Raw genomic sequence first — 25,859 nt, forward strand, 5'->3', positions numbered from 1 at the left:
AATGTTTGCAAAACACTGTGATACATTATTTCACTGGCCTCGAACAACAGCCTGGTTACTATTATCTTCATTTACGAAGGAGAAAATAGAGGCTCAGAGAAGTTAAATAATTTGCCCAGGTCTACACAGCTAGTGCCTGAGAATTTGAATTCATATCTTCCCGACTCCAGGTCCGATGCGCTATCCACTGAGGTCTGTTCCTTTTCCTTCGGTCCGTGGGCTTTGCTATTTGTCACCTATGTGCATGAGCCGTATATCCCCACATTCTCAGCCACCGGACCCCCGTTTCTCCCCAATTTCTGTTCCCTCCAAATGCTCTCAACTCTCAGCCTTGTGTTAGTTCGCTATGCGCACGGTCCTGGGCAGACTGGGCATTATAATCGAGCTCTCTCGGAGCCTATTCTCTTCCGAAACGAAACGAGACAACTTGCGGGCCAGGTCGCGGCAGCTGAGAAGCCGGAGTGGCCTCAGTCCACCCGGCCTCCTGAGGTCAGCCAGAGAGGTGGGTGGGGCCCGCGCCAGGTGCCGAGGGATGCTGTTCTACCATAGGTTGGGGCGTATGGGGGCGGGGCTCCGCCTCCCGCCTCTGACAATTTGGGCTGCGGCTGCAGCCTCCGAGTCTTGTGGGTTCGGTCCGCTCCGGTCCAGCTCCCTGCGCGTCTCCCCCGGCTCCGCTCTCCCGGCGGCCCCGGCCCCAGCCCCGGCCATGAAGCGAATCTTCTCCTGCTCCAGTTCACAGGTGGCGGTAGGTGCCTCGTGGATGTTGCAAGGTGGGAAAGGAGGGATGGGGTGGGGATGAGGACATCCTCGAGGCAGGAGTCCGGGGTCCGAGATGCCTAGTGCTCTGAGGTGCCCGGACATTCCGGGCATCGCTGGGGAGCTAGTGACTTTTTGGTCTTCTCTCCATTCTTATGCCGAGCTCTTCCTGTGGTCCCTCCAGTGTCCCTGTCCTTTGCCCCGACGTCCCTTTGCCCCCAGGTGCCCTCTCCCTCCATAGACCCTCCTCCATCATCTTCTCAGCGTCTGTCTCTCCCCAGTCTCTCATTCTTTCACCCAGTACCCCTGAACCTCTTTACACTAGTCCTCTGAAGGTTCACCTTGCTGTTTGGCCAGCCCAACTGGCAGTGCCAGAGGAGGAGCAGCCCGCTTGGCTGTTTCCCAGGTAAAGGATCTCTAAGCATCTCCCTGCAGCTTTTGGCTATGAGGCTGGTCCCCAGACCTCTGCAGGCCTGCTATATGTCTCCCCCATAGTACCCCCCTCCCCTTTCCAGACCCTCACATAATTTCTTGGGGCTACCATCCTCCGTGCCATTGACTTGGGTTGGATTGAAATGTTTGAGGGAATTTGAGGTCAGGATGCTTCCACCCTGATCAATCAATCCTTCACTCTCTTCTTGTGCAGAATTCAAAATAGAAGGCCCCAGAAAAGGTTGACAGAGATGTAGCATTTCCTGCTGGGACGCTCTCCAGCAGGAGAGATCTCCATTAAGGAATGAAATTGCGCAGTTACTGGAACTGCTGCTTAAAATTTGTTCTAGGCACAGTAGTCCTGTTCCTGATCCAAATAATCCAGAAATGAATTTGTCATCTGTAAGGAGATTGATTGTCTCAGCTAAACTGAAGGTGTTTCTCCATCAGCAAGTGTGAGAAATGCCCAGATAATTAGGACCATAGATTTGTGGCTGGAAGGGACCTGGCATTTTTCCTGGTTGTCCCCCATCCCTAGAATGTTCTTGATCTTCACCCCCAACTGCTGGCTCCCTTCAAGTCTCAGTTAAAATCTTTCCCAATGCCCCTTAATCCTTGTGCCTCCCCTCTGCCGATTATCTCTAATTTATCCTGTATATAGCTTCTTTGTACATAGATGTTTGTATATTGGTTTTTTCCATTTGACTGTGAACTCCCTGAGAGCAAGGACTGCTTTTTTGGGGGGGTCTTTCTTTGTATCTTCAGTGTTTAGCACAGCCCAGAGCATAGTAGGTAGTTTTGTTCAGTTGAACCTGACTCTTCATGACCCCCTTTAGGGTTTTCTTGGCAAAGATACTGGAATGGTTTGCCTTTTCCTTCTCCAGCCTGGCACATAGTAGGTGTTTAATCAATGTCTGTTGAATTTAGTTGGATCAAATGAAAATACTAAGAGGTCTACTGAGGCATAGCTTTAATCCTGTCATAATAATTACTTCAACTCCATTCAACTTCCTATTTTAGTCAGTGCTTAGTTTTACTGGAAGCTCTGTGATAAGGACTGTCACTATAACGAACAGGTGAAGCTCAAGATGTGATCTCTGCCCTCAAGGAGGTTAGATTCTAGTTTTGTAGTTGCTGATAACACAGCCTGTTCCCTGGTCACTGAGAGTCTTCAGATCCCCATCCTCCTTCCCAAGGAGGCCTGTGGTCTCACCTCCACCTTAGGTATGGGAAAACTCTAGTTTAGGGCATTGAGAATAACTGTTTCCTCTGAACCATTTCAGCTCCAGGGTTTTCCCAGGGTCCTTGGTCAAGCCTGGGAACTAGAAAGGTGGAAACCAGATCAGTTTCAGCTGCAGGTTGGTTTCCTCATGAAACTCCCCCACACCTCTCACATCATAAATTCCTCCACCCAATGGGTGGCCAACCACTCTGGACCCAACTGTCAGGGAAATGGGGTAACAACTTCCCTGGCCCCTCCCAGAGCCTGACTTCCTAGTCATGCTTGGGAGCTATCCTTTCCCACTCCTACTCCTTGAATCCAGGGCTAGTCCTTGAGGAAAAGGCTACTACATAAGCAAAAGCCATCATAAAGACAATCTAAGCTAACTCCAGACTTTTTTTTGAAGGAGGAGAATTTTTTTTTTAAAAATACATGACTTGGTTTTAGTTAACCAGGTGTGGTGCCTTTTGTCATATCTCACACACTGACCTATAAATAATTTACTGAGCTTACTGTGTAAGAAGCAGGGCCAGGAATTCATTTTAGAACCCCTTGACCTCAGGCTGGATTAAAATTTACATTAGTTCTCACAGTTATAAGGCTAAGAGGGAAGGACTCTTGAAATCTAGTTCTAGTTTCACCACAGACTCTTAGCATAGTACATTCCTTCCCATCCCAACCTGTCAGGGACAGTTAGACCTGCTTTCTACCTGTCAGGGCACTTCTGTTTCAATAAGATGCTGTAGACAGGAAACTGGAGATTAGGAAAGGGTGGAGAAACCTCTGCAAAAGACCCTAGTGAATCTGGAATGGGAAGACCCAAGCCCTAATCCCCTTATCATGGCAGGTGTTTGTTTTCTTGGGGCTTAGGTGACAGTTTAGTGCTTCCTGCAGGCTTTTACAGGTATCCTAAAAAGCAACAGAAAGACATTGGTGGGCAGAAGCAGGATGAAGTTAATTACCAATATTGGCTTGAATGAGAAAAGTGTTGTAAAAGATATCATAAAGGAAATGTATGACCATAAATGCACGAGGGCTGATCACACAGTGAGAGCAAAGGCTAATAGGTGGGACAACCCAAATGCTATTCGGGCACTCACAGAGTATTAAGAGAACCAGAGGAAAGCATTTTGACCAAACCCCAGAATATCGGTTAGATCTTCAATGTGTAGGAAGGTCTGGGCATAGATTTCACAGGATGAGAAGGTAAATATTTTATGATTCTCATGGGTGGAAGAAATGCCTACTCTAATGAGGCCAATCCAAGTACTGAATTACTATATCCTAAGTTGCTGGCAGAAGGCAACAGGGCAGGATCTTGGAATCTTGTTGCCTTCCTAAGATCCTGGGTCTGAAGCTGTGTGATGATTCAGGATCTGAGATTTAGAGTTAGAACGACCTCAGAAATCATTTCATGTGATCTCTCCCCATTTTACAGATGAGGAAACTGAGGCCCAGAGAAGTAAAATGACTTGCCCATGGTCACAAGGTAGTCAGTGGCAAAGCTGGAATTTGAACCCAGATCCTCTGACTCTAACTACAATATACTTTCTGGGGCACTATGCTGCCTTGGCAATTTGACACAGTGAATTAATAAATACTCAAGGATGCCTGGGAATAGAAAATGTTAGGAAGCACTGCTTTGTTGTGGTCTGGTCATGTCCGACTCTTTGTAACCCCATTTAGGGTTTTCTTGGCAAAGATACTGGAGTGGTTTTCCATTTCCTTCTCCAGCTCATTTGACAGATGAGGAAACTGAGGTAAACAAAGTTAAGGGACTTGTCCAGGGTCACACAGCTAGTAAATGCCTAAGCTCACATTTGAACTCAGGAAGAGGAGTCTTCCTTACTCCAGGCTGGGCACTATTCACTTCGAACTCTACCTCAAGTAGAGAACTGATAAAAATGTCAAGGAGCCCAAAGCTGAGACCTGGGAAAGACATTAGCTTAAAAAGTACAAAGTCTCTTGCTGCATCCAGGGCCATCTCCAGTAGTCCTGATTGATATCTGGCCACTGGCCCCAGATGGCTGCAGACAAGAAAGTGAGTGAGGCTGGTGACTTTGCACAGCCCTCCCTCACTTAAATCCAATTCACCTGAGTGTCATGGCATCACCTCCCTGATGTCATGGTCCTCTTCGAGAAAGAAGGACAAACAACTTCTGTGAGTAGTAGTAGGAGCTGCCCCACTCAGGACCCAATTGGAACTGGCCAGTTGGGCAACACAGCTTCTTCCTTCATGTAAAGAGAGAGGAAAACACAAGAATGTAGCAGCCCCTGAAATCAGGTCCACAGTTCTTTCCCATTGGCTCAGAGGAATGAATCTTTGGAAACATGCTCTTTATATGAAGACAGATAAAACACTGTGGACACAGGGGGAAAAAAAAACCCATGCTTTTCCTAGCAAGAATCTCATTTTAGATGTCTGATAAGGGATTACAAAATACCTACCCCTGGCAGTGAAGGGAGAAAAGAACATTAACACACGGTCAATTTGAGAATAGGGAAATTATAGGAAAACAAGTGAGAACTGAAACTAGCCAGCAAGTAAGGGGTTTATTAATCATTAAAAGGCCAGGCTGAATCATTCTTTGAAAGGAATATACCAACCTTTCTTCAAGGAATGGCCTGACCCAATCTTCCTGACCAAGGAGTTATAGGATCCTCTTGATCCAGCTAAGCAAATGCCAATCAAAATCATGATAGCTGACATTTATATCTTATTTTTAAATTTATAGTCTGCCTCATGTGCATTAATTCATTTACTCCCAGTATAGGCTGGGAAGCAACTTCCCTTAGAACATTTCAGGCTATGGTCATCTATACGGAGTATTTCATGGTAGGGACTTTACCTTAGCCCCTTTCCTGTTAATGTCCTGGCCCTTGAGGATATTTGATCATATACTCCCTCCATCACTGCTTAAGAGAATCAGGGCTGCTGACTCATAGTTGTAGGACTAGAAGATATAGTGCGATGGTGTCAAATAGAAACTCAGCTGCTAATCCATACAATAAGCATCCCTGTGAGTCCCCAATGACTTAGTTTTAAAATGTATTGTTACGTATGTCTTACTGCATTTTTACTTATTTTGTTAAATATTTCCCCAATTACATTTTAATGTGACTCTGGGTGCAGGCTGAGGGCCTGTCTTTGACACCTCTGATTTAGTATAATTCCTTCATTTTAAAGATGAGCACACTGAAGCCCAGAGAAGTAAGGAGATTTACCCAAGGTGGGACTTTGGGATTTGACACCAAATTCAGCACGCTTTCCACTGAACCATGACATCTCTGAGTATCTGCACCACGATGCCTAGAAGACCTCCTTTTCCTTAAAGGTCTTCCTAGAAAGAAAATTATCTGAGTAGGGGTCTGCTTTGGTCTGGGTGGCTTCAAAATTAACCCTTTATCATAATCACATAACAAAAAACTAGTATGGTCCAATGGTTTGAAGTCTGAAAGCCTGGATTCTAGCAGTATTCTGAGCTGGAAGAAGGGGAAATTTTCATATCAGCCAATAAATAATTGGTAAGGCACCGCCTCTCAGTGAATGTTTACCCAACTGTTGGGGCAGGTATCATTCATTATCTCCTCCTATCTATTCATAGGGTGGTTGGGAAGCTGAGCAGGAGGTGGGAAAATATTTTCAAAAAATTAAATATGTTGATTTGTATATCATGTCAATCTTCTTTCAACACTTCAAAAGAGATATACTTTTATTGGCACAGGTCTTTTTTTTTTCTCTTATGCTGATTCTAAACCTGCAAGGTGAAGTGATGAGGCAAAAAACCAAGCAAGCAAGCAAGCAAGCAAGCAAACAAACAAACAAAAACTAAAAGAAAACCCCACACAGATCTCTTTCCTCACTTGGCAGCCAAAGTTCTGGGAATAAGCCTTTCCAAACTTGGGTAGGCTGTTCCTCTGGGGATAGACTCTAGCCAGTCCTTGCCTCTCCAGCTTGGTAGGACTTGCTAGAGCTTGTACTTCTCTGGCAGAGCCTTCAAGAACCCAGATTACCTTAGTGCCAGGATTGGGCATCAGGGTAAGAATGGAGTGGAGGCTACTCTGCAGAAATGGGGAGTCCACAGGTACGGAACACTGAATATATTGTTGATTTTTCAATGTGTTGTTCAGTTTTGCTGATTTCCCTCCCCAACACCCCCCCAGCTCTTTTTCTTTAAAAAAAAAAATTCTTTGTTCTATGAATTGACTTTCTGGGAGGAGGGAAGGATACAGGGGAAATTTAGGCTATGTAAAAACAAAATATATCAATAATTTAAAAAAATAATGTAATAGAGGATACAAATTAAGATAGTATAGTATTAATTTAGATTTACCTATCCCAAATGCCCCATGTGGTTAGGGCATCTTTCATACTGAAAAGTTGATGGCAGAACCAGTTGAGAAATTCCTCTGTCCATAAATGAAACCATGCATAAATCTATATCTCAAGTCAGAGAAGCAGGCTTCTCTGTGCAGGCAGCCCGGAGTGTTCTCACCCCCTCTGTAATCCCCACCCTGTTGCCGCTTCCCAAGATGATTTTCACCAAAGTTCTCTTGGAAGAACAATGCACCGCCAGGTGTGGCTGAGGTCTGGGACAGCTGGGTGCTGGGCTCCCTGTCACCTGCCCAGGCTTTGCCAAGAACCTATCCCTGCCTTTTGTTTGTTGTTACTAAGGTACCAGGGTGGGGTAGGGATAAGAGAGGTGGAATGGCCCAGGGATAGACTAGGAAACAAACTTGGGGCTTCCCTCCCTTGTTCTGAAACACAGAATGGTTAGAGATCATGAATGAAAAATCTGAGTGGGAGACAGGGTTTTGGTCATCAGTAATAAGCTGTGACCTCATGCGAGTTATTGTGCCTCAGTTTACCTTTCTGAGAACTGACAGTGCAAACTAATACTGGCACAAGCCAGGAAACTGGTGCAAAACCTGAGTGGAGCCAAACCAAGAATTTATGCAGGTTGTCCCAGTTTGTCTCTGAAAAGTCTGATAGGTATGGGGAGAAAAGAGTAGGGTCAGAGAGGCTTGTTCTGGGGTTGAGCATTTAGTGAATAAAGTACAAATTAAATTTAAAAGCCTATCAGATAAGTACTTAAAGTTTTTAAATCAGCTGTTCACATGCTTTTCATCTCAAGGGTACATTGCTGCCCACAGTTCTTGGTATTAATAATAATAATAATAGCTAGCATTTATATAGCATTTTAAAGTTTGCAAGATGCTTTGGGGGAAAGGGAATAAGCATTTATATAGTGCCTGCTCTATGCTGGGCATGGTGCCTAGCATTTTACAGATCTTATCTCCTTTGATTCTCACAATTGCGGGAGGCAGATGCTGTTATCATCCCCATTTTATATTTGGGGAAACTGAGGCAAATAGGGTAAGTGACTTGTCCAGGGTCACGCAGCTAGTAGGTGTCTGAGGCTAGATCTGAACTCAAGTCTTCCTGATTCTAGGCCTGGTGTCCTATCTAATGCAGTGAGTGAAGCCCAGCCTGGTCCTATATTAGCTTGCTCAACAGTTTCCTTTCCTCTCCTATGTGGTCAGACATGTTCCTAGAGTATATTCCTGTTAAATAATAAATGATGGGGCATTGTTTCCAGAGGTTGTGTTCAAATTCCCGTGTATTGCCCGAGGTGCTGAACAGGGACTCCAACTTCCTCCCATTAGCACATCAGGTTAGTTAGTTGACAATTTGGGCATAGAAAGAGATAAGGACTGGTAGGCTTCCTCTAAGAGGGAGGGAAGGCAATCAGCTAAAGGGATAATGATTATACCTCCGCAGGAAGCCAGCACCTGGGGATATGTCCACCTCTTAGTGGGTGAAAGCTTGCTAGGGCCATTGGGGAGAGGTGGGGCCCCAAAGTGTTGTGTAATGGAGAAAGCTTCCTTTGGAGTCTGAAGGCCTCATCTGGAGTCCTGGGCCTCCCACTTCCTAGTGAAATGACTTTAGTAAGTCATATCATCTCTTGACCTCAGTTTCCTCATTTGAAAAATGAGAATCATGGTATTATCTACTCCACATCAATCAGATCATGTAAATTATGAGCTTTACTACCATAAAATTATGCAGTCGTGTAAACGACATCAAACAGATATAAACATACAGTGGTTCTCAGTTCTTCTTGACCTGCGTCTACAGTGACGGTGGAGGAAAATGGGGCAGAGGCAGTGATGATTATTATTACTATAAAACACAAACCACATCCTTCATAATTTTGTTGAAGGCTGACCCTGGCAATTATCTTCTACTGGGCAGAATTTTTGTAAGTGGCACCCTATCCCAACTTTCCCATTTCTTTCCCCTCTTATCTTATTTCTTCTTCCCCAATTCCTTCCCCATCCTCATGTGATGATTTTGGAACAGGTGGAGAAATGGAACCGCCGTGACCAGAAACTCCTAGAAGCAGTGCAGCGGGGAGACGTGAGTCGGGTGGCTGCTCTAGCCTCCAGGAAGACTGCCCGTCCCACCAAGCTAGACTCCCACGGCCAGTCCCCGTAAGTAAGTCCTCCGGCCACTCCATGTATATACACATATATACATGCACACATATATCTATGTGCTATATGCACAAGGTGAGTTCAATAAATACGGTCCCTGCCCATGAGAATTACTTTAAGAGATTAGAAACTGACAGATTGACACATGGAGGGCATGACAACTACAAAAATACTGAAATAAGACACCCATTAAATAGAATGTAGTGTTTGATCATTGTAAAAACAGAAGGGTGAATGGATTTGAAGAGTGAAGTGAGAATCCTAGTATTTACAAGTTCAGATGAAATTGGAGGCAGCAGGCTAGGTCAGGATTACCCTCTTCTCTCCATATTAGCTTAGGATGCCTGACTCACTCTTTTCTAGTTGCTTGTCCATCCTCAAGCACACCTGTGGATCTCTGGATTTCTCCTGTGCTCAATTAAGTAGGAATCAATGAGTTCAGTTCCTTTTTCACCCCCTGGGTAGTTTGAGGGTGCCCAGGGATAGGAATTCTGGCTTCTCTTTCTGTCTCTATCTCCTTCTTCTACGTGACTTCTCAGCAAATTGCCATCGCTTTCTGGGGCAATCAGCTTAGAACCAGAGCACTCTTAGTGATGGTTTTGGGAGTGTGGTGTTAGGGGATGCTGGTTTATCGAGAATGGCCCACTTCTTGGTTCCCTGCTCCCCACCTCCTCTTTCTCTCCTTTCTGCCCGGCCAGGTTCCACCTAGCAGCATCCAAAGGGTTGACGGAGTGCCTGACTGTACTATTGGCTAATGGGGCCGAAATTAACAGCAAGAATGAAGATGGTGAGTAACAGATTGATTTTTCAACCTGTCCTCTCCTTGACAGAAGACAGGATGAAGAATGAGGGCTTCTGACCGTGGGCCCCATGCTTGTTTGTTTCTCTAGCATGCCTTAGCCAGCATCCCTACAGGGGCTCTCCCCATAAAGTTGGGTGTGTCTCACCCTCACCCCACAGCAAGGACCCAGTCACTGGGGGAACAGGAATTTCTGGCCTTGTGTCACTGTAAGCTCTTCCATCTAATCTCCCTGATTATCTGTGTGTCTTCGCTCTCCCTCCCTGTGAGTCACCAGGGCTGTGTGGGTCCCTCTCCCCATCTCTATTTCCAGGAAGCACCGCCCTGCACTTGGCTACTATTTCCTGCCAGCCACAGTGTGTCAAGGTCCTGCTGCAGGTATGAGAAAACCCATCACACTACTCCTATTGGGGTAAAAAGTATAGGTTTGCTTGTGGGATAATGGGGGGTATAGGATGGGTATATTCTAACCTTGTCTTGTAGGACTAGTCTGCAAGATTCACAACTATCCCCTTATCTTGGGGCTGTCTTCATCAGACAGACTGGTGCTAGGTAGAGTTCCATGGAGGTAGTAGGTCACCATGAATAAACAAGCATTTATTGAATACCTATTAAATTATCATTGTATGCAGTTGGGGGGGGCACGTTATAGAGATAGAATGAATGGGACGTTGTATAGCATAGCAATTCCCTCATGGGAGCTGACAGTCAATAGAGGAACATAAAACAAAAACAAATGTCTACAAAATTCTATGTACATTAGGTGGTACAAAACAAAATGCTATGTGATATCGTGAGAAGAAAAGTTTGATATTAACTACCTGGGAAGGCTTCAGAGTGGAGATGGCATTTGAGGGGGGACTCTAAGGGATAGTTAGGAATTCAATAAATAAAAGGGTAGGGTGTAGGACGTATTTCAGGCATAGGAAACTGAGAGCAAAGACATGAAGGAAGGGAAGTACAGGGTGTGATCAAATTATGCAGTCTAGCTGGGGCATGGGGAAGGAAGTAGCATGAGGTAAGACTGGAAAGGTAAGGCTATGCTAGGTTGTGGAGGGCTTTAAATGCTAGGCAGAAAGAGTATGAACTTTATCGAGGAGACAATAGGGAGCTACTGAAGATTCTTGAGTAGAGGAGGGGCAGGACCAGCCCTATACATAAGGAAGAGTAATCTGGCAGTAGTGGAGGCAGGAAGATCTGTTAGGTTTTGGTAATAGCCTAAGTGGATGGGGAGCAGTGGAAATAGAAAGGAGGGAAAGATGGAAGGGATATTGTAGAAGCAGAATTGACAGGCTACTGATAACTGCTTAATATCCAGTTAAAGTTATAAAAGAGATGGAAGAGTCAAAGATGACACCAAGATTCTGAACATGGGAAAGCGACATGAATGGTGGTCACAGGATCATAGAGAAGGGATCTCGGAGGCCGTTCAAATGGCCAATCAGAGAGGTTCAACCCTCTCATTTTACAGATGAGGGAATAATACCCATGCAGGGGAAATTACCTGCCCAAAGTCATGAAGGTAGTAATTGTCTGAAGTAGGATTTTAATTGAGAGCCTATGATTCCACAGATAGAGTTCTTTCCACTGTACTGCCAATTATGTAAGCTGACAAGCCACATCCTGATTCTCCCTCCTTGCATTACTCAGTAGCATTCTCTCCCTCTTGAACTTACTTTTTATATACATTGTATGTAATTCTGTGTATGTTGTATTCTCCCAGTGGAATATGAACTCCTAGAGGACAAGTATGATTTCATTGTATTACCAGCAACTAGCATAGTGTTTTGAAAAAATCAGGCACTTAAAAGTGTTTGTTGAGTTGAATAAACTCAGTTTTGGAAAAGTTGAGTTTGAAGTCATAGTGGGGCATTGTCTCCGGGTAATGAGAGATAGAGGACTGGAGCTCAGAAGAGAGGTCAGGACTGGAAATATACAGAGGAGAGTCATTTTCATAGAAACAGCAATAGATAAAGCCATGGGAGTTAATGAACTTGCCAAAGAAGAGGGTTTGGAAAGAGAACAGAAGAGGAGAGGAGAGGAGAGAACCAAGGTCAGAAAGTTGAGATGTACTCTAAAGAGCTGGGAAGACGAGAGGAGAGGAGAGGAGAGGAGAGGGGAGGGAAGGAGAGGAGAGGAGAGGAGAGGAGAGGAGGGGAGAGGAGAGGAGAGGAGAGGAGAGGGGAGGGGAGGAGAGGGGAGGAGAGGAGAGTGGAGGAGAGGGGAGGAGAGGAGAGGAGAGGAGGGGAGAGGAGAGGAGAGGAGAGGAGAGGGGAGGGGAGGAGAGGGGAGGAGAGGAGAGGAGAGAACCAAGGTCAGAAAGCTGAGATGTACACTAAGGAGCTGGGAAGAGGAGAAGTTGAAGACAGAAAATGGTAAGTTAGGGAAAGATAACGAGCAAGAGAGAATGCTATACCTGAAGCCAAGAGAGAATAGAGTATGCGTGAGGAAAGTAGTGGTTCACAATGTCAAGTGCTGCAGAAGGGCCAAAGAGGATGAGGACTGATTGAAAAATGATAATGATGTTTGGTCATGAGGAATTTATTGAAGGCCTTTGAAAAGGCATGGTTTTTAATCATAGCAGGCTACCAACCTAGCTGGGGAGCTGGAACATGAAAGAGCATTAGAGCAATATATAAAACATCCCCAGAGGATCCAAAATGGTATAGGCCACTGGGAAAATTTTGATCTTGTCTCTTTCTTCAAAGCCCTTTCCCAATGTTCCAGTCATGGCTATCTACCCTGTAGTACTAGTGTTGGACACATTTGCTATTTTTACTAAAATTTTCATTTGTTGCACAGCCCGATGTCTCTCTGGACTGCATCAGGTTGACCCTCCACAGTTGGTTTCTCAGAATTTTGTTCTCTCCACTCACCCATTCATACTTTGCCCAATGAGATTATGCTATGACTTGGATGAGAGAGGTAGTTGGTGGTGGTAATGGTTGGGAGGGTTGTCTATAGGGTTCATGCCAATTCTATATTGACTTTTCCTAGCATGGTGCCAATGAGGATGCAGTGGATGGAGAAAACCGAAGTCCTCTGCACTGGGCTGGTAAGTGTTGGGGATCCTGAGGTATAGGAGTATGTGTGAGTGAGTGTGTGTGTGTGTGTGTGTGTGTGTGTGTGTGTGTGTGTGTGTATAGGGGCAATGACTGGTGTTGGTATAGAAGTGGAGGGTCCTTAGAGGAATTTGGGTTGAGCAGAGTTGTTTGCCTTTATACCAAGGGGTATACCTTTTATACCTCTTGACACTGACTCTCCTTCAATCCCATGTAAACTAGCCTCATCTGGCTGCGCCTCTAGTGTACTGCTACTATGTGATCATGAAGCTTTCCTGGATGTCCTCGATAATGTGAGTGTCACTCCTGGAGCCAAGGCAGTGCCTTCAAAAGAGGTGCTGCTTGCTATTTCTGAGCATGATTAATTTGGGGGATATTTTGGAATCTGGGGCCAAATTCAGTGCCTTGGAGTTGTTCATCCCTCTGTGGAGGGTTTAAGGCTCCACATTCCCCAGGAAAACTCAGGGGGAAAAGCTATGGGTCTATATTTGCAATGAGGGAGTAGCCGGTGTCAGGTTCTTAAGTCTGCCCCCCTCCAGTTGTTTGCAGAGGGGATGCCAGCAGGAGGAGGGAGGTGGATGTGCCAGGCCTCTTGTATTTCCTGGCTCCCTCAGCTGTGCCCATTCCCCACTTGTACAGGATGGACGGACTCCCCTGATGATTGCATCACTGGGTGGACATGCGGCCATTTGTTCCCAGCTCTTGCAGAGAGGCGCCCGGGTCAATGTCACAGACAAGGAAGACAAGTGAGCTCTCCCTCTTTTCTCCAATCCAGATTCCAGGCTCCTTGGAATCTAGTCCAGAGGTGGGGAAACTGCAGCCTCCAGGTCACATGTGGCCTTCTAGGTCCTTGGGTATGGCCTTCTGATTGAATCCAAGTTTTAGAGAACAAATCCTTTTATAAAGGGGATTTGTTCTGTGAAGTGTGGATTCAGTCAGAGGGCTGCCTGTGAGGACCTAGAGGGCCATATGTGGCCTTGAGGTCCCAGGTTCCCCACTCCTGCTCTAGTTCATCCTGTCTCTGGTACAGACAGAAGTAATGGTGGGGAATGGGTTTGTGCATGCATGCATGCATACATGCATGTACGTATGTGAAATGGTTCCTTCCTCAGTTGCATGGTTGAGCTGTGTTTACCTCTTTTTCCTGGTCTCTGCTTGGGGGACCTAGTACCCTATATCCTTATTCCTTTCACCTGCTGATTCTTCTATCATGCTGTATGGCATAACCATCTCCAGGCCTATTGTCCAAGCCCAAAAGCTTTGCCATGAGGTTGGTATGGACTCCCTTCCCCTTTATTAAGCACCTACTATGTTGGAGGCAGAGCAGCAAGGCAGTACAGCAGATAGAGTGCCAAACCAGAAATCAGGAAGACCTGAGTTCAAATCCAGCCTCAAACACTTGCTAACTGCATGACCCTGGGCAAGTCACTTAACCCTGTTTGCCTCAGTTTCCTCATCAGTAAAATGAGCTAGAGAAGGAAATGGCAAATCACTCTAGTATCTTTGCCAAGAAAATCCCAAATGGGGTCACAGAGATTTGGACACAACTGAGATGACTGAACAATAACATGTGTCAGGCACAAGGCTAGGCTCTGGGGATACAGAGAAAGGCAAAAAACAATCCCTGCTCTCAAGGAGCTCACAGACTAATGGCGGAGAAAACAGGCAAACAAGTATATACAAACAAGATATCTATATCGATACTTCATATGTCTCTATGTATATGTCCTAAATTGGGGGTAATCTCAGAGGGAAGGCACTAAGATTAAGGATTGAGAAAGATAAAGACTTTACCTTGAAGGAAGCCAAGGAAGCTTGCTGATAACAAATAGAGAAAGCCTGCCAGGACTCTAAAAAGTCAATTGCATAACACATGCACAGATCGGCTTTGATTCTGGCCTGTGAGAAGGGGAGTGCAGAGGTGGCAGAGATGCTCCTGAGCCATGGGGCAGATGTAGGGGCTGTGGACTGCATGGGCCATGATGCCTTATACTATGCCCTGCGCACCCAAGACAAGGAGTTATGGAGGCTGCTTCGCCAGGCGCTGAACCGCCGCCAGCGTGGAGGTAAGACAAGCTATGCTCAACCTTTCCCCATCAGTCCCCATCCTCAAACTAAGTCTTCCCAGAGGATTCCTAAACATTTGTGACTTTGAGGGCCTCTGTCCTATCCACTGTCGATAGCCTTGCAGATTCTTCATAGAATCATCCCTTCCCCCTCAAGGCCAGAGCAACATTATATTCTAATGATTTATTACTTCAATTTTTATTTTACTTTCTTCTTTTCTGATGATGAAAAGTGAACACCCCAAACAAAGCCTGAAGGTCAAGGCAAATTATTTATTGCAGCCTTGACTCTCGCTGTGGGCAACTATAAGACCATCTCTGGCCAAAATGTTCAACCAACAAAGGTTTAAGTCCACTGTAGCCTTGGCCTTGGTTCCTGGGACAGTCCTCTTAGCTGGGGTTTTATAATACATCTCTGGTCTGAGGCAGCCAGGTGGTACAATGAATGGATAAAATGTTAGACCTAAAGTCAGGAAGCTCTGAGTTCAAATTCTGTCTTACATATGTACTAGCTGTGTGCCTCTGGGCATCTCAATTCCCTGATCTGTTAAAGGGAATAATAATACCGCCTATCTCAAAGAGTTGTTATGAGGATCACCCGAGACAATATGCTTTCCAAACCTTAAAGCATTATATAAAGGTTAGTTGTTATTATTATAATATTATTATTATTTACTAAGAGAAAGGCAGTGCCTCTTAGGGAAGGCACATATACTGGAACATGTCAGAAGTTTGGAGAGGAAGGAGCACATGATATCTGTCTCTTCTGTCTTAAGGATCTTAGTGGTAGTATTCAGGTCAGCAAATATTTATTAAAAACCTACTGGGTGTGTGGCAGTACTGTGCTAGGGACTAAGAGATACAAAATCTCGATAAGAATTTGTCCTAGATCTCTTGCTCTAATAGAGGTATGAATGTGGGAAAAAGCCCTAAACAAAACGTACCCATAAGCACTTTTTAAATGACAAACACCATTATAATCACCAAAGATACTTATACAAAATCAAAGGCAGTCCCTTCCCCTAAGGAATTTACATTTTAATGAGGGTGACAATATGTTTGCTGGGGAACAGGTAGCTTGTGAGAAGTACTTTGGTCCTGAAAGTTACTGGGATGGTGAGTGGGACTAAACTACAGAAGACTGATACACTCTATCCATGAAATGTGGCAGAGTTGATTTGATCATGGGTAACCAAGTTATAAACAAGAGGCAATGTGAGATCTGAAGGTGGAAAGATGTGGTAGAAAAGTAGTGGACTTGGAATTAGAAAAACCTAGGTTCAGGATAAAGAGTTTTCCATTCTAATAGGGGAGGATAACCTACCTACCTAAGGGAGTGGTAGCCAATGGCTACCAAAGAGGCACTTTGGTCCTGAAAGTTTCTGGGATGGTGAGTGAGGCAAACGTCAATAGATCTGGGTTCAGATTCTACATCTGTTACTTTCAATCTATGTTAACTGGGACAAGTTTCACTTAATATTTTTAAGCTTCTTCAGTAAAATGGGGAGGATGATAACATTTGTCCTACTGAACCCTACAGAATGAAATAAGATAATGCACCTGAAATTCTTTGTCAATGTCTGTCTGTAAACCAAACGTGAAACAAATGACAGTTGTTTTCTGACAGGCCAAGGGCTGGCTCCACATCCTGATCCGTCATCTCAGGTAAAAAGTCAAGCACCTCCCTCTGCCCCTTTGAACATCCATCTCTTCAACCCCACACTCCAGCCAACCTTACTCCAGGGCCTCTGTGGGAATGTGTCCCAGGGCCCAGCTTGGGAAGGAAGAGCTTCTCTTAGGGTGCCATTCCTTTTAGAGCTGCCCCTCACTCTGTTTTTTATTCTAGGACTCCCCACCAAAGAGCCCAAGGACAGCAGAGCCAGAGGAAGAGGATGGTGAAGAGGAAGGAGGTGAGGACAGGTGCAGCCCCCAGGAGTGGAGAAAGAAGTATGAAGCAGAGAGAAAGAAAGTCTCCCAGCTGGAGCAGGAGTTGGTACAAAAGGAAGAAGAGTGTAAGGCCCAGGCTACAGCCTGCCAGGGTCTGGAGAGCCGGGTTCGAGAGCAGGTACAAGAGCTGGGAGTGCTCTTAGCCAGAGAGTGTAGAGACGAAGGTGGGCAAGGTCCTAGTCCACGGCCTGGTGGGGATGGCATGGAGCAGGGCTGTGTTCTGGATCTGTTGGCTGAGCAAGTACAAGAATTGAAGAGACAGAAACAGGCTACGGCATCACAAGTATCCAAACCTCGGGAGCCGCAGTACGAAAGCCAGGGGATGGCCCAACCAGAGGAGCAGAGGCCCCCGCTGCAGAGCCCAGTGGAGAAGGCCCCAAGGAAGGCCAAAGGAGAGCAGCTGGCTAATGCGGGAGGGGTTGTGCCAGGTCAGGGAAGAGGAGACCAAGTGCTTCCCCTCAAAGAGGAGAGAGCGAGGGCTCCAGGTGCCGAGCCAGCAGGCATGGTTGCCTTGGGCCAGCTTCTGCTGCAGCTGAGAGAGGAGCTGACTGCAGTGTGGCGGGACAAGGATGCAGCCCGAGGGGTCCTGGGCAGACCAGCTGGAAACAGGGTTTGGGGGGCATCCCAGGCTGAGGCTGCAGCAGCGGCCTGGGAGAAGATGGAAGCTCGGTTAGAGCAGGTGCTGGCCAGGCTGGATCGGGCCAAGGCTGGATTGAACGTGGAGACTGTACCTTCTGTCCCGGAGTCCCAAGAGGGAGCTCTACCCCGAGCCAAAACCATTACCGTGGCAACAAGCCCCACCGGCGAGGGCAAGGGAAAGGAGGAAAGGGCCCATGAAGCTCGGGGGGAACCCCTCGGAGCTCCAGGAGGGGGCCAGGCCCCAGAAGGGACTGGCGCAAAGGGACAGCTGGAGAAGGAGGTGTCGGCCCTGAGACTGAGCAACAGTAACCTGTTGGAGGAGCTGAGTGAGCTGGGACGGGAGCGTCAGCGGCTGCAGGGAGAGCTGCACGCCCTGAGCCAGAGACTGCAGAGAGAATACATGCCCAGGCCGGAGGCCCAGGGCCAGCTGCAACAGCTACGTAGCAGCGTGGGGCTGTTGGCGGAGGAGCTAGCGGCGGAGAAGGAAGCCGCGGAACAGCTCCGCCGGCGCCTGGATGCCCAGAGCACCGGCCTGCAGGGGCTGCGGGAATGCCTGCCTCCCAACCTGGTGGCCGCAGGGAGCCCCCGCGGGGCAGCCCCTGACCCCCTGGAGGAGCTGCAGGGCTGTGTGGGCGCCCTGGTGGCCAGGTACAACGAGGCGCAGCGGGAGCTGGCCAAACTGGAGAGAGAAAACCAGCGGCTGAAGGGCCACGGCAGGGACGTCGTGGCTCCCCAGGCTGTCCCCCGGGTAGCTGCCCTGGAGCAGGACCTGGGGAAACTAGAGGAGGAGCTGCGTGCGGTACAGGCCACCATGGGTGGGAAGAGCCAGGAGATTGGGAAGCTGAAGCATCTGCTGTACCAGGCCACGGAGGAGGTGGCCGAGCTTCGAGCGCGGGAAGCGGCCAACCTGAGACAGCAGGAAAAGAGCCGGGCATCCCTGGTGGCCCAGGCACAGACTTGGGGCCAGGAGCTCAAGACTTTGCTGGAGAAGTACAACAGTGCTTGCAGGGAGACCGGGCAGCTGCGGGAGGTGGTGGCGGAGGAGAGGCGGCGGAGCCGGGAGCTGGCTGCCCGGGCCACTGAGCAGGAGCGCCAGGCCAGTGAGCTGCGGGGCCGCTCAGAGCAGTTTGAGAAGGCTGGTGAGTTGCTGAAGGAGAAGATGGACCAGCTGATTGGGGCCTGCAGGGAGAAGGAGGCGAAGGTAAGAAGGCTGAGCAGTCTGTAGGCTGCAGGTAACATGAGCTGAGGATGGACTAGTCAGCCCGTTGTTGACCCCCCCAGGCAGGCTGCCAGAACCACTGACTGATTCTCTTAATAAAGTAGTCAGACAAGACCACGGATGGCTGGGACACAGTTTCTGCAGGGCATTAAGGGCAGGGTAGAGAAAATGAAGATTTTGTCCCTCTTCTGGTGGTGGTGGGAGGGGATAGTGTAGGGATGTGTGCGTGTGTGTGTGGGGGTGCTCTGTAGGGATCTGTAGTTCAAGGCTGCTATCTGTACAGTAGTGGAAAGTGCCCTGGCCCAGTAGTATTACCTTAGCCAAATCACAATCTCTCTGGACCTCATTTCTTCTTTTTCTGAAGAACTTGCACTAAATAACCTCTGAAATCCAGCTCTAGCCCTCTGCCTGCTTAAATGACATTATGGGTTTTTGTGGGTTGGCCCTGGGAACCTAACCACCGTTTATAGCGTTGTTTCTAAGGGGAAATGCATCCTGAATTCCAAACAACTGATTTACAAACTTTGAAGTACTTCCCTTAGTAAGTTCATAACCTCCTGTATAATGAAAAAAATAAATCTAGGCCACTTTTAAAAGGCTACTGTAATCCTATTTGATCAGTACAGGAAACAACTTAAGAATGCTAGAAAACAACATACAAACGAGTGTAAATATTAGCACAGAGAGCATAAGTGCAAAGGAATGATCGAAATGGGGTGGGGTTTATCCCAGAAGACTTCCTGCAAGTTTTGAGCCAGGCTTTCAAGGAAGGGAGGGACACAGATCGATTGACCTGACTGAAGGAGAAAGTACCTTAGTGTCCTCATCATGTATTTTGACCCCCATCTAATTGGTGTTGCTTGTCAGGGCCTAGTTGGTATTAGGCAACCATCTGATGCCTTATGTGTGTGTGGATGACATACAGAGGTAACAGGATTTGGGGGCTGACTGCATTGTCTTTCCCCTTCTACCTCTGACCTCAGATCAGGGAGTTGCTGAAGAAACTGGAGCAAATGTCAGCTGAAGTCCTTGCTGTTCGAGGGGAAAATACCCGCCTTGTGCTACAATTGCAGGTGGGTCATACCTGGGAAGGTATGAAGAGCGTGGTGAGGGAGGGTGAGTCAGGTATTTGGCAGTGCCAGTGATGGGTCTTACTTATCCCGGGGATTTGGTGTCTGCCAGTCCATGACCTCACATAGCTTTTTGTTTGCATGTCTCATGTATTTTGCATGATGTTAATTAGTGGGTGACTTCCCTTCCCTACTTAAGACTATAAACGCCATGAGGGCAGGCACTGTGTCTTAGCAGAACTCCCAGTGCCTAATATAGCTTGTTGAAGGTAGTGAGTGTGTGCTTAATAAGTATGTGTTATGAGGTGAATTGATTCAGAATAGATTCCCACTGTCTTGCTCTGTGCTTTTGAGGTCTGTGAGGGTTGGGATATAAAGTTCAATCCCTTGATGTTCCCAGGATTCCCAGAAGAACCACCAGGAAATCATCTCCACCTATAGGAACCATCTGCTTAATGCTGCTCAGGTAAGCATGTGGACAGGTCAGGATTCTGTACTGGGGAACTTCTCTCTCACCTGTCCCAGGATAGGGAGGTACATGGTTGTTTGTGTTGCGTGTGTCTGTATGTGTTTAAGAGGAGCATCCCTTTCTTTTCTCTGAATCATCTTCTTTTCAGGTTCTGAAACAAATGTTTTGGTTCCTTATCCTTCCTTTATTCCCTTCCCTTGTCTGCTTCATGGCTAGTTGGAACCAATTTACCCCTGCTAGGGTATGTTGGGCCTGACTTCTAGGAAGGATGGATAAGTAGGCTGCCCCTTTTCTTATTTAATCTGCCTTTTTCTCTTCTGCTCCTTTCATTTGTCCCATCTCCCTTGTGTGCACAGGGTTATATGGAACAGGATGTATACAAGATTCTTCTACGGATCCTCAAGATGCAGGAGTGAGCCCCCCTGGACGGTGCTGGATATGAGACTTCTCTGCTGTGAGTTTCAGTGATAATGATGATGGTGTAAGGAGGAGAGGGGCTGGAGTTAGGGGAAGAGAGTTTGGAAGGTGAAGTAAAAGAAGAGCTTCCCCTCCCTTTCCTCTTCTTGTTCCCTGTGGGTGACAGATTGAAGAGACCCTTGGAAGGCAGGTCTAAGGCTGGATTAGTGGGGATAATAGAAGGGGTTGGCTACCTGTGAACAAAGAGTTCAAGATGTCATCTGGGGTAGTAGTGGTGTATGGGTTAGTATAAGCTCATGGTCAGTAAGAGGAGGGTGGTGGCAATTGAAGTGGGCAGTACTATCTCCCATGGTGGAATCGAAGAACTCCAGAGATTCACACATCCTCCAACCTTCTTTTTCATCCCAAGTTCATGTCATTCCTCCCTCTGCTTCTGAGCAAGGTGTACTCTCATTTCCAGTTCACACGTGTTGTTGTTCAGTCATGTCTGACTCTGTGCCCCCATTTAGGGTTTTCTTGGCAAAGATACTGGAATGGTTTGCCACTTCCTTTTCCAGCCCATTTTACAGATGAGGAAACTGAGGCAAACAGGGTTAAGTGACTTGCCCAGGGTCACACAGCTATTAAGTGTTTGAGGCTAAATTTGAACTCAGGAAGATGAGTCTTCTTGAATTCAGGCCTAGCACTCTATCCACTGCTCCACCCAGCTGTCCCAGTTCACACATACGAGATCTCCTTTGAGGATTTGATGTGGGGTTATGTGGGGAATGAGAAGGCTAGAATGTATATGTTTCTTTCTTAATGTCCTCTTCTTTTTTTTTTTTTCCAGAGGGCAAGGGCAGCATCAGAGGCCAGAACCATGGACACGGTGTGGTGGTGGTGGTGGGGCTGGCCGATAGCAGTGGTATGGGCTGGACTTCCCTAACATGAAGGACCCCAGATCTGAGAAGCTAGACCTTGGATGCAAGACTGATGGAACCAGAAAAAAAAAGCATGGAAGAAACCAGTTTTGTGGGAAATAAAGCAGGCGGCAGTATGATGTTGGATATCATTGCTTCTTCGGTCTGGGGCTGGGGTGGGCATACATTTCCTAGATCTCTTTGGGATTAGCCACAAATAGCCTCTTCCCTAAGGGGAGGTCATTGATAGGACCTTTCCTCTTGCCAACACTTCATATGGAGATGATTACAATCTTCTCCTTAAGGCCACTGAGTGAATCTAGTGTGGAAAGAGATATTAGGGGTAGAGAGCTATTTTACATTCCAATCAGAGTGAAGCATGGACCTGTTGGGGACAGTTCTCCTTCCCCCACTTCACCCCTTAGTTCTTTTTTCAGCCAGGACAATGGAGCAAAGATTCCTTTATTCTAGAGACTTCTACTACTCCCTCTTCTGCACTGACCCCCTGAGCTACCACGCTGCTGATTAAGAGTGGGGGCACTCTCATCCCTGTAGCCTTGGAGGCTGGTCTGACAGCCCCGACACTGGTTCCTCCAAACCTTTTGTTTCTCTGATGGAGGCAGTATGATCTAGGGGATCAAGAGCTGGCCTTGAATCCCGTAAGATGTGGGTTCAAGTTCTGTCTCTGACATACTGGCTATATGGACTTTAGGCAAGTCACTTAAATTCCGAGTACCCTAGACTCTTCTCTTAAGACTAAATCATGATAGAAGGTGCTAACCATACTGGTAAAGGGAATTTTCCTTACCTGAGATTTTCTTATATCAATAAAATCACAGGCCTAGGTGTATCATCTGATGGGTTAAATAGGGTTTTGGTTCGACACTGAAGGAATCTTTGGAACTTGTCTCCTCCAAATCCCCTTCCCACAATCCCCATAAGCCTTTGGGGCACATGAATCCCAGCTGGAGGTGGGTTGTGATGATGGGTAGAGTGGGGACAGTGGCTGGCATGTATACGGGGAATGGAGATTGGAGTGTTACTGAGCAGAACTCATTTGCCTGTAGTTTGGCTCACGAGTCTCAGGTTTAAAGATTTCCATATGGGAGATGACTCTGTGTGTGTGTGTGTGTAAGAGAATAGGAGAGGAGAATGGGGAGGTGGTACCTTGAAGGAGAGGGGCTGTAGGGGTGGGGGTGCAGCTGCTTTCTCCAGGATTTGGGTGGTAGAGGAGCAGCTCAGAATCTGGATCAGCACCCCAGGGATTGTTCCTGTGGTCCATGGATCTGTCTGCTCCAGTGAACGGATGTGGGGGAGTGGAGATTGCTTTAAGCCACTTGTGGAGTGAGAAGGAGGGATGGAATGGAGGAATGGGGAAGATACATAACACATCTACAGGATGAGTGTCCTAAGGGTCCTGCTCACTTGTGGTCATCTGAATAGAATTCCTCTTTCTTGCTCTTGCCTATTGCAGATAGAAGAGCTTGTTTTTTTTTTTTTCATCATTCTATGTTATGAGGTCAGCTGGAAAGGAGGAAGAAACTGAGGCAGGGGGAGGCAAAAGGTGTTTTTTTGGGGGGGTGGTCTGACCAAGGTTTGCAGAGTGAGTCAGAAAGGGCCCTGGTAATAGAAGCAAGTCTGGCTCTCTCCAGCATTTCTGGAAGTTTGCTCCAGGATTCAGGGGTTTGGGGGAAGGAAGAGTGATAAAGTAGTAAAATAAAGAGGGCTGGTGCTAGTTCTGCCTGAATACCAAATCCCAAATCCTAAAACAACCTAATATACCATCTTATTTTAAAATAAACACCTAAGATTTTCAGATGCTGGAATTTGTTTTGTAAATAAACTTTTTTTCCTTGGTGGAGGGAACACTAACCCTAGTCCTCACCCGGGGTGGTGTCTGTCCTGGGGTTGAATGTGAGACCCTGGATTCAAAGAAGTGGACTGGAGGAAGATCACCTTGACCAGCAGTCCTGGGAAAGAAGCAACAGGCCATGGCTCTCTATAGGAGGGGTGCTTGAGTGCAGCTGGTTGAATTGGGCTGAATCAAAAGGAAGCAACCAGAAAATCTGGAAAGGGAGGAGGATTTCCCCAGGGCCACCTTATGGGTTGGGAAATTAAACAAACATTGACATAATGTGTTTGGTGCCACACAAAGTTTATTAATAATAATAGCACTGATGTAGTGCTTTAAGCACTTTCCAAACGTTATCTCACAACCCTGAGAGGCAGATGCCCTTATTATCACCCCCATTTCACAGATAGGGACATTAAAGCACACAGAGGTGAAGTAACTTACTTGCCTAGGGTCATTAAATGTATGAGGCTGAATTTGAACTTAGGTCTTCCTGACTCCAGGCCCATCACTTTATCCACTGTGCCACCTACCTTTTCAGAGGTTCCCAAACATATTTGGCCTACCGCCCACTCTTAAAAAAATTTACTCAGCACCCCCCCGGAAATTACTTTCTTTAACCCTTTAATGTTTATTTTAATTTGTGACATTTCAAAAAAATATATAAAATATTTTTAAAAATAGATACATCTTAAATTTAATAATTGATTTTAAATTTGTTTTTTTCCTGCATTGAAATTTTGATGATGCAATATTTCATCAGGTAACCATATAATATAGTAGTAACAAGTCATTACATGAACATATGCTTGCCGATGCATGCTGGGCTTCCCAACAATGCACCACATGGCTCGCTTGCCTGCCAACCTCGATGGTCTGCCAACACTTGCTTGTTAAGACCTGTTAGCAGACTTGACCAATGATTAGTTATAACTTGCATTTTGTGTGTTTATCTGGAAAGTAATGTAATCACTATGACTTTAACTCTGATACACAATAGCTGAAACATGTACCAACGGTTTTTCAAAATTGTCTTCTCTTTTCTTCTTTCCTTATTCTTCCACTGCCCCTTTATTTTTATTCAATGCCCCTCAATTGCACCCCAGGCTATTTCTGCCCCCCTCCATCCTTCCTGCACCTCCAGGGGGCTGTATCACCCACTTTGGGAACCTATGCTTTAGAGAAAACTTATCCCTAACCCTATGGTGCTTAGGGTCTAGTGAACTAGATTTTCTTTTATCTATCCTACCACCCCACCTAGGTGGGGTCAGGATAGATCATGACTCAGTGGAAGGGCTTTTAGTGGACAAATAGGCCAATTTCTTCATCTTACAGATGAGGAAACTGAGGCCCAGAGAGATAAATTGACTTGCTGAAGATCACCTAGGTGGTGACAGAGATGGAACAGAACAGACCCAGGTCCTCTGATTGCAAATCCAGCCTGATTTTCCACTGAACCCCAACTCTAGGACACTCCTTTGCATCCTACTTGGTGGCTATGAAATCATCCCTCTATGGGATAAACTATATGGTGGAATTGGCCTAGGGTGACTTTTGTGGTCCCTATCAGCTCTAAAATTCTATGACATTACTCTCACCCCCCCAATAATGTGAAGGCATCGTCGTCAAAGATGGTATTTAGATTGAGGTAGCTGATGGAGCCAGCCACCTAATCCTGGGCTTGAAAATAACTTATTTGTGGGGTCAGAACAGGCCTCTGTAAGGAAGGAGCCATTGATATCTGTCAGCCAAGACTGAATCTTCTGGGAAGCAAAGGGGGACAGGGGAGGTCCCAACTACCTAAGTTTTCCATACGCTAACCCACCCCATCTTCATCCTCCATGAGAGTCTTAGTATGTAGCTTCCTGGCTTCTTCCCAGGAAGAAGCATTCCTGCTCAGAAGGATGAGCACTGGGCTTTGGCCCCATGGGGCACCGGTCTGGGATACAAATCATGCCCCCGACACTTTCTACGTCTGTTCGTTTGGGCAAGTGACAAGCCTCTCTGGGTCTCAGTTTCCCCATCTGTAAAATGAAGTAGCAGGATTGCTAGGATGTTGCTGCAGTCTCTTCGGGCTCTAGAACTAAGCTTTTATGCAACTGATCAGTCCACCTGTACGTTAGAGTCAGTGCAAGTAGCCCAGTGTGTGTCCTAAAGGGGGCGGGGGGGGGCCGGAATGAGACTTTCTGGAGCTTTTTTTTTTTTGGTGACCTGTGCTGCCCTTGATGGGCACACTCTCCCCCACCCCAGTTTTCAAGTCTCCATCACTGCTCTTTCCCCGAAGCTCGAAGGGATGGGAGGTGGGGGTAAAGAAGAGGCTCATGCACGGAACTTCTGCAACCCCCAGACTCCAAACTCCTAGACTTAACTCTCAGCTTGTCAGTAGAAGGGGTTAATCCCCCCCCCCGGGCCCCGGGGTCCGCCTTTAGCCCCGCCCCCTTTCCCCGGTCCGGGCGGGTTTGCCCCGGAGGGGGGCAGCAAGGAGGCGGCCCCAGCCGGAGACCAGGACCGG

General features: G+C 46.8%; 1 protein-coding gene across 1 annotated transcript; it reads left to right on the top strand.

The window, feature by feature from the left end:
- Positions 1-346: 346 nt before the first annotated feature.
- ANKRD35 (ankyrin repeat domain 35) lies at positions 347-21,642 on the top strand. The gene is made up of 15 exons (XM_036768177.1): positions 347-745; positions 1,082-1,162; positions 8,775-8,905; positions 9,607-9,695; positions 10,021-10,085; positions 12,705-12,762; positions 12,992-13,062; positions 13,409-13,515; positions 14,651-14,835; positions 16,463-16,500; positions 16,682-18,622; positions 19,624-19,713; positions 20,111-20,176; positions 20,536-20,633; positions 21,426-21,642. Exons 1-14 carry the CDS (start codon positions 347-349, stop codon positions 20,593-20,595), a joined length of 3,381 nt encoding a protein of 1,126 aa, XP_036624072.1. The 3' UTR covers positions 20,596-20,633; positions 21,426-21,642.
- Positions 21,643-25,859: the final 4,217 nt, after the last annotated feature.

This window comes from Trichosurus vulpecula, chromosome 7 (assembly GCF_011100635.1).
Source record: "Trichosurus vulpecula isolate mTriVul1 chromosome 7, mTriVul1.pri, whole genome shotgun sequence".
Taxonomy (NCBI): domain Eukaryota; kingdom Metazoa; phylum Chordata; class Mammalia; order Diprotodontia; family Phalangeridae; genus Trichosurus; species Trichosurus vulpecula.